Consider the following 14420-nt stretch of genomic DNA (forward strand, 5'->3'; position numbering starts at 1 on the left):
TTTTTCTTTTTGTAAGGAAATGTGCTTGCATCGTGATTATCCTTAGATTTTTGATATGGATGCATTTCATTGTTGTCAAAAGGCTCTTGCGTGAAGAGAAATTGGGAGGTGAAAGTAGGCTCATATGGGTATTTTGACTGTAATTCTGGCCAAATTTTAGAAATCTTGGCAATTAATCCACTGTATGGTGGTAGTTCTTGGTATATTTACTCTGCAAACGTTTTAAGATACTTGGGAATGACATGTCCACCTGATCAAACTGGCTTCACAAGTAAGAACCTGTTTTCCCACTTAAGAATTAATGACTCATTGTCTCCATGAGAGCTTCTAATTAATTTGACAGTATCCCCTACTGAGTTGTTACAATTCCAACATCAAGAGGAAAAGAAATAAACAAACAATGAAAAGGTCCCACAGCCTCTTTATCAGCCTGTGACATCGTAAATGCACAAAATCTACCAGAAAAAAATGAGTTGCCATGTAGTCAGTGTCAACTTACAGCAACACCATGTGCTTCTGAGCAGAACTCTGCTTTGCAAAGCCACCCAGCCTCTTCTCAAGAGAAAGATCTGGAGGGATGCTTCCATAAAGATCACGGCCAAGCACACCTTATAGGGGTAGTTCTACCCTGGAACAGACGGGGTCACTGAGTCACAATCAACTCAACAGCATCCCAACAACAGCTTGAGAAATGCCTTGGAAACTGAAACCAGGAACACATTATGACCCACAGTGGTGATCATGGAGGGCTTAATGAAATGCAAGAGGTGTGTGGTCCAGGCTTCCAGGGAGTGGTAGAAATGGTTAGGGGCTTAGAGGCAAATCTGGGCAGAGCAAGGGAACAACAGTCAACAATGACTTCAAAACAGAGATGAGGAGGTAAGGGAGTAGGGAAACTAGATGAATGGAAATGGAGCAACCAGAATGGGAGTCAGGAGGATGTTCACATGTTGTGAAGGATGGAACCAGTATTGACTGAACATCTTGACTAGAAACTGTCCAATAGGAACCTCAACTATGTATGTTCTTTGACTGAAAACATCATAAAATATTATTGTCTTAGTTGAATAGTGCTGCTGTAACAGAAATAGCATAAGGGGTCACTTTTAGATGCAGAAACTTATTTCCACAGTTTAGGAGGCTGGAAGTCTGAATGCAGGGTGCTGGCTGTAGGGGAAGGCTTGCTCTCCCTGTTGACCCTGGAGCAAGGTCCTTGTCTCTTTGAGCTTCTGCTCCTGGGCGATGTTAATGTGGCTTGCCGTCGCTCTTTTCTCGTCTCTGCTTCTTGCTTGCTAGTTTCATCTCTTTTATATCTCAGAAAAGATTGAGTCAAGACACACTGTGCACTAATCCTGCCTCATTAATGTAACAAAGACAACCCATTCTCTCATCAGCCCTAATAGGATAATAACCACAGGCATACAAAAACTTATTGCCATAGACGTAGATGCTGACTCATAGAGATCCTATAGGACAGAGTACCAATGCCCCATAGGATTTCCAAGGCTATCGTTGTTTCCCAGAGCAGACTGCCACATCTTTCTCCCACAGAGTGGCTGGTGGGTTTGAGATTAGTATGCACAACACATAAGTTTTGGGGGACACAATCAATCCATAACATTCTACCCTTAACCCATCCAAAAATTCATGTCCTTGCCACATGCAAAACACATTCACTCCATTATAATTATTAAAAAAAAAAAAAAGAGTAATGGGACTTTCCAGAAGGTAAGAAAGGATATGCTGTTTACAGAGAATAGTTTGTGGGACTCAGCTCAAGCAGGATGTGAAGGGAGATTTTTATAAATGAGATTTGAGAAAAGTGTACAAAGCCAGGGCATGGCTAGCTTCCAGTCTAGGCTAAAATATATATTTTCAGTTTTTCATTCTTGCATAAAATATTAAGAAGGAGTTCAACTAAGTGAAAAAGAAAAAAAAAAGAAAGAAATGTTAGTATTCATTACACCCCAGGACTGAGCAACTAGGTATCATGTTGAGCATTGGTGCACTCCCACCATCTCCCACATCACCATTGTTCAGTAACTTAGAGCAGGGTTGGCAAACTATGGCTGCAGGCCAAATCTAGCCTGACAGATGTTTTTGTAAATAAAGTTTTATTGAAACACAGACATGTTCATTCATTTACATGTTGTCTATGGCAACTTCCGTGACACAATGGCAGAGTTGAGTTATTGCACTAGACACCCTCCAATCTGCAAAACCTGAAATATTTACTACCTGGACCATTGGAGGAAAACTTTTGCTGATCCCTAACTTAAATTACAGGAGCTCTGGTAGCGTAGTGCCTTAGGCACTTGACCACTAACCAGAAGGCTGGCGGTTCAAACCCACCAGCCACTCCTCGGAAGGAAGGTTGGCCAATCTACTTCCGTACAGATACCGCCTCAAAAACCCAAGGAGGGGTCACTGTGAGTCGGGTCCAACTCGCTGGCACAGAACAACAACAACAACTTAAATTCTTTAGTAGTTTGATGTGTTGGTTAAGAGCTCTGACTCATGACGACCCCGTGAATCACAGGACAAAACTTAGCCAGTCCTGTGCTGTGTTGCTACTCTTGGTATGTTTCAGTCCAGTGTCGTGGCTGCTGTGTCCGCTGTCTCATCGAGAGTTTCCCTCGGTTTTACTTACTGCACACGATGTCCTTCTTCAGTGACTGGTCTTTCCTGATGACGTGTCCAAAGTCAGCCAGCTGAAGTCTGACCAGCCTCCCTTCTAAGGAGCTTTGTGGCTTGACTTCCTCAAGGCTGATGTGTTCGTTCTTCTGCAGTCCACACTAGAGTCAGGATTAATCACCATCCCGCAATTCAGTTCCATCAGTTCTTCTGTGCTCCTCCTTATTCATTGCCCAGCTCTTGCATGCATGTGAGGCAACAGAAAAGACAGTAGCTTGGGTCACGTGGACCTTGTCTTCAAAGTGACATCTTTGCTTTTGGACACTATAAAGAGTCTCCTGCAGCAAATTGCAGACTTAGTCACCCATCATCGTTCCAACTTTGTCAGTTAATTTTAAGGGAGCTTTTCAATTCTTGACCCCTTATTTGAATGCCAACATCAGCAGGTCCTTGTTCTCCTTCTCGCCCTAAGACTAGGCTGACAGTAGGTTGAGAAAACCCTGATGATACGATTACATCTGCCATGAGTCACTCGCATGTTGGAGTCCCTAAATCAAAGAGAAGGGGAAATATGACTTGGATGAGAAGCCAATCAGAGTGAATTGTACTCATCACAGGCTTCCATGTGGTTGGAAGCAGTTTCAGGAATCTCCGTGTCATCCGTGGTGAGGAGCGACCCAAGAGGAGAAAAATGAAAGATGGGATATTTTATAAAATGCCATGCCCATGTCAAACCCAAGAATGAATGCCACATGCTCTTGCCATGAAAAGTCATCTGACCTGCTGTGTGGCAGCTTTCAAAAGGATGCAAACAGAAGTCCTGCTGGAAACAGCTGTTCCTGACTGGAGTCTGCGGGTAAATTGTGGCAGGTTCTGCTCTTGCCTGGAGAGACGGAGTCACTCGGCCATCACTCTTCAGTGACTTCCCATCACGCAATGGGTCATCAAGGTGTTACGACAGTGAATCTGACAGTCACTCAACCAAGTCTTAAATTTATAGCATGCCTTTTTTTCTCTGCTCATAAATCTCCAGGGGGGGCAGAAAAGAAAAGGTTCTTTAAAGTGTCTTTTTTTTTTTTTTTTTTTTAATCCTCCCATATCTCTCTCAACTGTATTGGGCAACCCAACGGAAAGTCTATCAGTCCCCTGGCTTGGGGCAGTGTCCCAGGTCATAAGATGTTCTGTGTTTTTGAATGGTGCCCAGAACAATCTATTTGCGCCATCTTCTGAGACTTGAGTTTCCACTGGGTCGAGGTGACCAGTCACCGATCTGTGTGTCCACTCTGTGGTTCTGCCACCACCCACCTGCCTGTTGGTCCCACCGTGGTGCCTGGTTGTGGTGCTGGAAGCTATGGCACTGGTATTTCAGACACCAGCAGGGTCACCCTTGGGGACAGGTTTTATCAGAGCTTCCAGACTGAGACACACTGGGAAGAAAGGCCTGGCCATCCACTTCTGATGATCAGCCAGGGGAAACCCTAAGGGCTGTCACTGAGTGTTGCTTGATACAGTGCAGATGCAGAAAGCTGAGAGCCCTAGGTTGGAAGGCACTCGCAGGACACAGTGGTCACACCAGTGGAGTGCAGCATACCAACAATCCGGAAGCTGGCGCAGGACCGGCCAACGTTTATTCTGTTGTACGTGGGTCACCACGAGTCAGAGCCACAGCAGGGGCAATGACAGCAACCAAGCGGTTCTGAGAATCAGTGAAGTCTTGTCTGTAGTAGCAGGAACTCACCCTGCTTCCCTCACTCCCTTGCTGCATAACCTTGACCAAGGATTTTTCAAGTGTGAAGTCAGGTCCCTACCTCACACATTGATCCTGAAGATCGAAGGAGTTAGTACGTATGATGAGTGTGAAGAGTTCCTACCACCCACCTCTCAGTTAGCAGGCGAGTGCTTAACCATTGTGCCACTAGAGCTCCTGGAGAGATGTACATATATAAAATAGTCATATGTCTGTAATATATTCTTATGTATTGTGCTCATATACATTATGTGTAATATTCAAAAATAATATGGTTAGCGTAGTACCTAAGGCACTTGACTGCTAACCAGAAGGCTGGAGGTTCAAACCCACCAGCCACTCCTCAGAAGGAAGATGTGGCAATCTACTTCCATAGTGATACTGCCTCAGAAACCCAAGGAGGGGTCGCTATGAGTCGGGTCCGACTCAACAGCACATAACAACAACAACATTCATAGACGTGACTTTTATATATATAGACACACATGCCATTTAAACTTTAGAACTGAATTGGTTTTTAAACACACACACACACTTTTCATTTTGGAGTCAGTTGAGACTGACAGAAGAACTGCAAAGGTTAATACAAGGGTCCCTATATACATGCACCCTGCTTCCCTAGCGCTCACATCGTCCATAACCATCATGTATTTGTCAAAACGAAGCTGTTCCTCTTGGCATGTCACTAAGTGAACCACAGACAGTCTTCAGCTTCACTGGTTCTCCCAGGAATGCCCTGGGTCTGGTCCAGTACCAATCTGTCTACAATGCCTCCTTGCCCCTAGAAGACGGATGTTTGAGGAGGCCTTTCCAATATGATTTTATTAGTTTGGTCTGCCTTCCCATGTATTTCCTCGGCTGTGTTTTAACCAAGGAGCGTCTGCCTCACAGTGCTTCCCGTACCCCCAGAGTAGCACTGTGCCCTGTAGGGTTTTCAGTGGCTGGTTTTGTGGAAGTCGGTCACCAGGCCTTTCTTCTAAGGCCCTCTGGGTGGAGCGGCCCTCCAGCCTTTGGGTGAGCAGGCTTGTTGGTGGGCTGGGCATTGTTTCAGGGTTGCTGTTGCATTTCAGGCAGTGTTGTGAGCTCAAGCCACAGGGATGCCCACGCGCATCTCGGTGTCACATGCAGAGCTTCCTTTCGCAGCTTGCACACGTTTTGGCAGATTATTGAAGCTTTCCATTTCTTGGGTGCCATGTCTGTGAAGCAAGAATCATAGTATTTGTCAGATAAGCTTTTCAAGGTGATGTTGAAAAGGCAAAGGAAGGAGAAGGGTGTCGAGGTTTTACAGACAGGCACTCGAGAACCTATAAACTCTTGTGTGAGTTCCGACGTGGACTCTTGGTCAGTGACTGTGCACAGACAACAGAGGAGTGCATCCGCTGCACAGATCTCGCCTGTCAAACACACTCTGTCCACAAGCCACGGCTTTCAGAAATTATCTCAAAGAAATGAAAACTTGCTTCCATATCCCTGCATAGTAGTGACCATGCTGTGTCAGTGACTTTCTTCACCCAAACGCCATTGTCTATGGTGTTATGAGGGAGCTGTGGTGGTGTAATCCCTAAGGCACTTGACCGCTAACCAGAAGGCTGGCAGTTCAAACCCACCAGCCACTCCTCGGAAGGAAGGTTGGGCAATCTACTTCCGTAGTGATACCACCTCGGGTCGCTGTAAGTCAGATCTGATTCAGTGGCAGTGAGTTTATGGTGTTATGTTTGTTTCTTTGTTTTATGATACTGTGTTGTGTCTTCTTGAAGGGTTAGACAGCAGTTTGACCATTGCTACACAACTTCCAGTGACATTGGTTCCATTCTTCACAATGCATGAACATCCTCATTATTTCCATTCTGGTTGTCTTGTTTCCATTCATCTAGCTTCCCTGACCCCTTGCTTTTTCATCCTTGTTTTAAAATCATTGCTGACCATTTGGTCTCATATAGATATGTTTAAAGAAAAAAAGTGCAATACTTACAGGTGATACGTTTTTGTTTTTGTTTTGAGCCAATTGGTTATTAGCTATAAGGTGACATCATGGGTTGGTTCTGGCTCAAGATTTGAAGAGTATCTCAGGGTGATCATCTTGGGGAGTCCTCCAGTCTCAACCAGCCCAGTAGGTCTGATTTTTTTTTCCAGGATTTGAGGTTCTGCTCCCCATTTTGCTGCCATGGTTTTGGGATCCATCAATTGTGTCCCTGGTGAGACTGTTCAGTGGTGTTAACCATCTCCATGGCGTTCTGTTTTATTAGCACGAGGATAAACTCATTGAATCGATGTCATGAGAGTGCGTGGTGCCATCACCTCCACTGCCCCACCTTAGATAATGAGGTGATCCCTGAGGAAGACTCAAATCTCCCTGTTCCTTCTCTGACCTTTTAGGAGGAAAAGCAAACAACTGGGAGGGTGGTATCCGGGTCCCAGGCATCCTCCGGTGGCCGGGCATCATACAGGCCGGGCAGGAGATCGACGAGCCAACGAGCAACATGGACGTCTTCCCCACAGTGGTCAAGCTTGCTGGCTCACCACTGCCTGAGGACAGGTACTGGGAGCCAAGGGAGTCTGTTCTGTTGGGCTGTGGGATGGCATGCTGTTATCTGTGTCCAGTTATGGAACTGACAAGTGGGTTAAAGACCAGTGACCATGGAATTGACTATCACTGTGTGTGTCAGAGTAGAATTGTGCTCCAGAGGGTTGAATTTTCTGGAAGGAGATCATCAGGCCTTTCTTCCAAGGTGCCTCGGCGTTAACTCAACCCTCCAGCCTTTCCACTAGCATCTAAGCTCCCTAAGCATTTGCCCCACTCAGGGACTGCACATTGTTCATGTTAGCTGCTGACAAGCGGATCTCGACTCATGGAGAACCCATGTGTCAGAGAAGACCTGTGAGCCATAGGGTTTATACTGCTTATTTCTGGGAAGCAGATGGCCAGGCCTTTTTTCTGAGTGTCTTGTTTCTCCATTGCTGCTATGACAGAAATGCCCCAAGTGGGTGGCTTTAACAAACGGGAATTTATTCTCTTAGAGTTTATGAGGCTAGAAGTCCAAATTCAGAGTGCTGGCTCTAGGGGCTGGATGAATGCCCCTAGACTTTGGGCTTCAGCTCTGTCCCTTATTCGAGACCCACTGGAGCTGCAGGCCTCTCCTAACTGAGGCAGCTGCTGGCTGCTGAGGCTGACGAACTTAAGGTTGGCAGGTAAAATGGCCCAGTCCCAAGATCAGCAGACAACCCGACAGGCTACTGAGATGAAGACTCAGCCAAATGCAAGATCCGTATGTGCCAAAAAGCTAGAGACCTTTCTCAAAGCTTCTCCTTCTATACTTGAAGCAGGTCATACCCTCAAAGGCAGCTCATTAGCTACTCACAGCAGATTCTGCTGTGGAGTTGATTACAATATCATTATGGGCAATAACTACATCCAGTTGCCCAGCTACTTAAAACCACAGCCCAGCCATGTTGACACACAACCTTAACAGCACACCAAGGCACCTCTAGGTGAACTCAGACCTCCAACCTTGGGATCATGTTAACCATTTTGCACCATCAAGGGACCACTGCTAGTGGGTTAGCCAACTTAAAGACCCCTCTCGATTCCTTTCTCCCTGTGCAGTATAAACTCCCAGATACTGAACATTTTCTGTGCCCAGCAGTGTGGACTGGATGGCGTTCGCTTGACCTTCTGCTCAGCTTGTCTGTCCTACTTGTCCTGATCATTGGCTCCCTGTCAGTCAGCTGGTCACCTGTCCTCCTGGGTTGCGTACCTTTCCATCCAGGCCCCATGTAGCAGCTCTTTGCTGTAGCAGCGAGAAATGCATCTGGTTCTACAGTTGAGGACGGCTTTGTTTCCCAGTGTGTCTTCATTTAGCAAGTTCTAAGTGAAAAGTCTTCCCCTTAAATTTAAATACAACTGCATGTGACATTGCCAATGGTTTTTTTCTTAAGTGTTATTACCCATCCGAAGAGTTTTAAAGGAAGCGCACTGATTAATTATTTGCATTAGTTTGGTGGCAGGCCAGGCGAATGCTGGGGAGGCAGCTGCAAATCTTGTTTAGTTCAGCTACCAGCAGAACGCAGAGGAAAGGATGGAGCAAACAGAGCGACAGCCTAGTGCGCTAGTGAGTGTTCTCACCTCGCGTTGTTTTCAAGCGTGTGTTGCATTGTTTGCTTGTCTGTACACCGTGTTTTCCTGGTTGTTTTCACATGTCTGCTTTGGGTCTTCCAATTTGTGCCTTTGATATATGCCTCCCCTACAGCAACACTAGATAAAGTCTCCCTTACTTTGGACATGTTACCAGGAGGGACCAGTCCCTGGAGAGGGACATCATACTTGGTAGAGAGTCAGTGAAAAAGAGGAAGACCCTCAAGGAGATGGATTGGTGTAGTGGCTGCAACAATGGGCCCAACCAGAGCAAGGACTGTGAGGATGGTGCAGGACCAGGTGACGTTTTGTTCTGTCATAAATAGAGTTGCTGTGAGTTGGAGTCTACTCGATGGTGCCTAATAACACCCCAACACACGCACCAAAGAGGCGGCATTGTAGAGTGTGCAGCAGTCCTCAAACTTTATGGTCTTAAGACCCCTTGACACTCTTCAATTACCAAAGACCCCGAAGATCTTTGGTTTATGTGGGTTATATCTATCTGTGTTTCTCAGATTAGACATTAAGATTGAATTTTAAAAAAATGCAAGAGCCTCAAACCCATCCCATGGGCCACCAAAGTGATGATGTCCTCACATGTCATAAGCTTCCGGTAGAGTCCACTGTACGCTCTTGAAAGCGTGAAGGTGAAGAAGACAAAGAGCCCCTTGATGTCGTTATGAGTAGAACTTCCATGTCCTGAACCTGCTGAAGGCTCTCAGGGGTCTCAGGGTCCCATGCTCTGAGTCTGGCTGGTACTGGGGTTAACAGCAGATATTCTACAGTGGTGCTTCCTGGGTTCTGGTCCTGGCTGTGTTGCTGGCTAAGTGGTTAACATTCCTTGGCCTTAATTCTTGGTCTGAAAAATAGTTTCAGTGATAGCCCCGACCTTACAGGGTTGCCGTGAGGATGAAAAACATGAGTGTGTACCAAGTACAATCTAGAGATCATGGGGGTGTTTGCCACTGCCGATCCCCCACCACATGGACAGGTAGTTGTAAGATGTACGGAAGTCCATCCATTTCCTCTGCCACGTTTCATATGCATTCAGGACCATAGACTCCTAAAATGTGAGAGATGAAGGGGACCTTCAAAATCTTCGACTCCAGTCACACAGAAGGACATCGTGCTTGGTAAAGTGGAGGGTCAGTGAAAAACAGGAAGATCCTCAATGAGGTGGACCAACACAGTGGCTGCAGTAATGGGCTGAGGCATAGCAAGGATTGTGAGGCATGTTTCGTTCTGTTGTACTTGGGTCGCTATGAGTCGGAACCCACTCAATGGCACCTCATGACTCCATCAAAATGTTCTTTTTTCGCTCCAGTCACAGAATACTTGGTAACATTAACTTCCAGGGCTTTTCTTATATAAAGCCCGCAACAGTCTCACTCTGTTTCTTCTACCCATTGATCTGAGTTCTCACCCTGGCAACACAACTGAGCACAGCCTCAAGTAGCTGGACAAGGCTCAGGTCATCTCATTGACCACCTCTGTTTTCTCTCACACGCCAGGGACTGAAATCATCACTGCTGTTCACTTTGGTAGTATCTGTGCAGTGTTTTCCGTTTAACTGGGGAGAGGCAACCTGAGGGGAAAGACCAGAAGCAAGGAGGGAAACGCATCGAGGGCAGTGTTACTGCTGGACCCTCCAGTCCACCTCCATCTGGGGCTGAGGGAGGTGGGTCTGTTTTTCTTGGGCATTTCAGTTGAAGAAGGAAATGGCCTTCTCCTCAGGCAGGGGCTGTTGTTTGTCATCATCTCCATTGTGACTCATAGTGACCTCATGTGACCTGTAGGGTCTCCTAGGCTGTGATCTTTAAAGGAGCAGGTTGCCTGGTCTTTCCTTCTGCACAGTGGCTGGCGGGTTTGAACTGCTGACCTTTCAGTTAGTAGCCAAGCTCTTAACTGTGTTGCTACCAGGTAGACCCACAGCTTATGCTGTGTCCTCAGGAGAACATATATCTCAATATGGAAGACCTCCTTCTGTTCCCTGTCCCCTGGGTGCATGCTGGGAATGCTTGTGGAATGAAGTCCCACGTTGATGCCGTCTCTGTGCTGAGATCTAAGGCCCGTGTAACCCTGTCATCCATCATCTCAGAACTAGCTCAGCTAGAAGATGCCTTTGTTATCCAAGAGGGAGCAGAGGAGAGAAAACAGAAATCTGCTTCTAAACTCCTTGTGGGAATAGAAGAACTCAACCCCATCCTTGTGGTTGTTGCTTGCCATCCAGTCAATTCCAACTCATCAGTCGATTCCAGCACATGGTGGCCCCATGTGCTCAGAGTAGGATTGCTCCCGAGGGTTTTCAAAAACACCCTATTGAACGTATCTTAGCAACCCTGCCCCATAACATCCTTGTATATCTTCCGTACCTGCCCTGGGGCATTTGATGATCTAAAGCAGTGATTCTCACCTGGTTTCATTTCCCCCAGGGGACTTTGTCAATGTCTGGAGACATTTTTGGTTGTCTTGACTCCTGGTGTCACTGACATCTAGAAGGTAGAGACCAGGGCTCCTTCTGAACATCCTACAGTGCACAGGTGTCCTCCACCACATAGAATTATCTGGACCAGTATATCCCAGAGGCTGGACTGAATGAAGAAGAAGGCAGCATCAGGATTGGAGGAAAACTCATTAACAGCCTGTGCTATGCAGATGACACAGACTTGCTTGCTGAAAGCAAAAAAGATTTGAAGTACTTGCTGATGAAGATCAAAGACTACAGCCTTCAGTGTGGGTGAACAAAAATCCTCACAACTGGCCCAATAAGCAGCATCATGATAAACAGAGGAAAGATTGAAGTTGCTAAGGATTTCATTTCATGTGGATCCACAATCAACACCCATGGAAGCGGCAGTCAAGAAATCAAACAACTTGTGCACTGGGCAAATCTGCCGCCAAAGATCTCTTGAAAGTGTTGAAAAGCAAAGGGGTCACTTTGAGGCCTGAGGTGAACCCGCCCTAAGGCATGATTATTTGCAGTTGCTTCATATGCATACAAGAGCTGGACAGTGAGTAAGGAGGACGGCAGCAGGGTGGATGCATGAGAATCACAGGGTTAGGGAAGCATGTTGAATAGACCATGGGCTGCCAGAAGAATGAAGAAAGCTGTCTTGGAAGAAGTCTAGCCAGAATGCTTCTTGGAAGTGAGAATGGCCAGCCTTCATGTCTCATACTTTGGTCATGTTCTCACAAGGAACCAGTCCCTGGAGAAGAACATCATGCTTCTTCTCCATGATGGAGGGTAAAGCTAAAAAGTAAAGTGGAGGGTCAGCAAGAAAGGACCCTCAACAAGAAACAAGATGGATTGACACAGTGGCTGCGATGACGGGCTCAGGCAGAGCCAGCAGTTGTGAGGATGACACAAGGTTTCGTTCTGTTGTATGTGGGATTGCTGTCAGTCAGAGCTGACTCAGTGGCACCTAGCAACAACAGCAACAGTATATCTACAGGGGTCGTCTTGACAAATCCTGTTCTCAAGTTGATCATTGCTCTTTTATGGGAAGTGCTGGAAGTGCTGTTATAATGGAACCTACTATCAAAAGGTTTTAGTAACAGCATAAAAAATTTTACGAAGGAAAACAATAGGTGTTGGCAAGGATATGGAGAATGGAATTCTCATTCATCGCTGGTGGTATTATAGAAGGGTGCAGCTGCTGTGGAGACAGTTTGGTGGTTCCTCAAAAAGTTAAAACATAAACTACTATATGACCCAGCAATTTCACTCCTCAGCATAAGCCCAGAAGACTTGACAGCAGGGGTTCAAACCGATACGTGTCCAGCACTGTTCGTGACAGCACTTTTTGTAATTGCCAAAAGAGAGAAAGAACCCGAGTGTCCATCAACAGAGGAACTGATGAACCAAAGGTGGTCCATACACACAACGGAGTATCATTCAACCATAGAGATGAAGGCATTAGGCCTGCTACCAAAGAACAGACCTGGAACACATCATGCTGAGTGAACTAAGTCAGTGGCCAAAGGAAACATGTTGTCTGCTCCCACTAACATGATACATACAGAAGAGGCCAGTGTGGAGAGACCAGAGTTTTACTGGTGGTTACCGGGCAGGAGGATGGGGAATGGGGTGGGGGATGGCTTAGGGGGCCCTGACCTTCAGTCAAGGTGGCGGTCAAGTTTGAAAATGAATAGTGGCTGTGGTTTACAACGTGATGAACACAGGTTAGGTCACTCAATCGTATACGTAAAAAATGTTGAAATGGCAAAAAAAAAAAAAAAAAAAGCCTGTTGATAATTGTCATTTCTGTAGCAATTGATTAATTTGATACACAGGTATCTACCCTTTAGAAAATCCCCTTTGACTGTTTCTGCAGAGGTTGGTGGCCTCCTGGTGTCTTGCTGCAGGAGTATGCCATGACACCATGCAGGAGGGTCATAAACTCATTCAGAGAGGTGAACCCCATCTCTTGGTCCTTCAGCCCTTTTCTGTGTGCTTTGTTGGAACTGGACAAATGTTGTTTGACAGAACCCAGAAGCTGTACCCGTTGCCACGGAGTCGATTCTGACTCATGCCAATGCTGTACGTGCCCATAGGGCTTTTCCTTGGCTGGCATCTTTGCAGAAGCAGATTGCAGGCCTTTCTTCCAGGGTGTAGCTAGCTGGGTCCAAGCTGCCAACTTTTCGATTAGTCGTTGACTGCCAACTGCGCCACCCAGGAACCTGACCTTCAGCCGTGGTTGTTGTCAGGTGCCACCAAGCTGATTTTGATGCATGGTGGTCCCGTGTGTTGTGGAGTCCAGTGGTGCCCCATGGGGTGTTCTTGGTTCATTCTTCATGGACGAGATGGCAAGGGGTTTCCCCTGCAATGCCACTGCATGGGTTGGAACTGCTCACTGTTGCTGTAGCAGCTGAGGGCTAACCTCTTGCTCCCTCCAATGCCCAGTCCTTCTGTTGTTGTTCGGTGCCTTGGAGTCGTGTCTGACTGACAGCTGTGTACACTGAAACCCTGCCCATCCTATGTCATCCTCCTCATTGTTTCTATGCTGGAACCCATGGTTTCAGCCATTGTGTCCATCCATCTCATTGAGGTCTTCCTTGATTGCAATGACCCTCTAATTTACCAAGCATGATGTCCTTCTCCAGGGACTCGTGCCTCCCGATAATACAGCCAAAGTATTGGAGAGCGAGTCTCGCTGGCCTTGCTTCCAAGGAGCAATCCAGCAGTGCTTCTTCCCGGACAGATTGGTTTGATCTCCTGGCAGCCCGTGGTGTATCCAGTATTCTTCGCCAACAGCACAATACAAATGCATCAGTTCTTCTTCCGTCTTCCTTATTCCGTGTCCAGCTCTCACATGCATCCCCTTCAGTACAGCCCTTTAATTCTCAAGGAACCTTTGTGTCCGCTGGGGGCCTTTCCTGACCAGTCAAGGCTTTGCGGGAGATGAGAAGCCCGGGCTTCCTGCCTCGTTCAGATGAGCGGTGGAACTTGGTGGGCCAGAATGTGAGATTTTTAATGTATAGGCTTCCCAGTCTCCAGAGAATACGTCTTTCACGTGAGCTGGGGTGTGTCTCTCTGCAGGGCCTCTCAGGCCGAGAAGTTTGCCTTTATACACACTGCAGTGGTACGCTCCCATTCAGGAGCAGGTTTGATCAAAAGAACTTTGGGTGGCCTTTGCCCCACCAGGCTTATTCAGAAAAATCATCCCTCCTGTGCCTCCAAACAAGCTGATTCTAGGAATCTGTCCTGGAAGAAGTGCAGCTGGAATGCTCCTGGGAAACAAGAATGGCCAGACTCGGTCTCACCTACTTTGGTCCTGTTGAGAGAAGGGACCATTCTCTGGAGAAGGATGTCATGCTTGATAAAGTGGAGGGTCAATGAAAGAGGAAAAGGCCCTTAACAAGATGGATTGACACGGTGGCTGCAGTGATGGGCTCAGGTATAGCAGG

The 14420-nt window shown here is 46.7% G+C and overlaps 1 protein-coding gene across 1 annotated transcript in view; it reads left to right on the forward strand.

The window, feature by feature from the left end:
- The window catches only part of STS (steroid sulfatase), a 203942-nt gene that overhangs the window by 163912 nt on the left and 25610 nt on the right, over positions 1-14420 (forward strand). The window contains exon 8 of the mRNA XM_007954028.1: positions 6758-6917. Coding sequence (XP_007952219.1) covers positions 6758-6917 — 160 coding nt within the window. The remainder of the gene's footprint in view (positions 1-6757; positions 6918-14420) is intronic.

Source organism: Orycteropus afer, unplaced genomic scaffold (genome assembly GCF_000298275.1).
Source record: "Orycteropus afer afer isolate SDZICR_OR568_19922 unplaced genomic scaffold, OryAfe1.0 scaffold00426, whole genome shotgun sequence".
Classification (NCBI taxonomy): Eukaryota; Metazoa; Chordata; class Mammalia; order Tubulidentata; family Orycteropodidae; genus Orycteropus; species Orycteropus afer.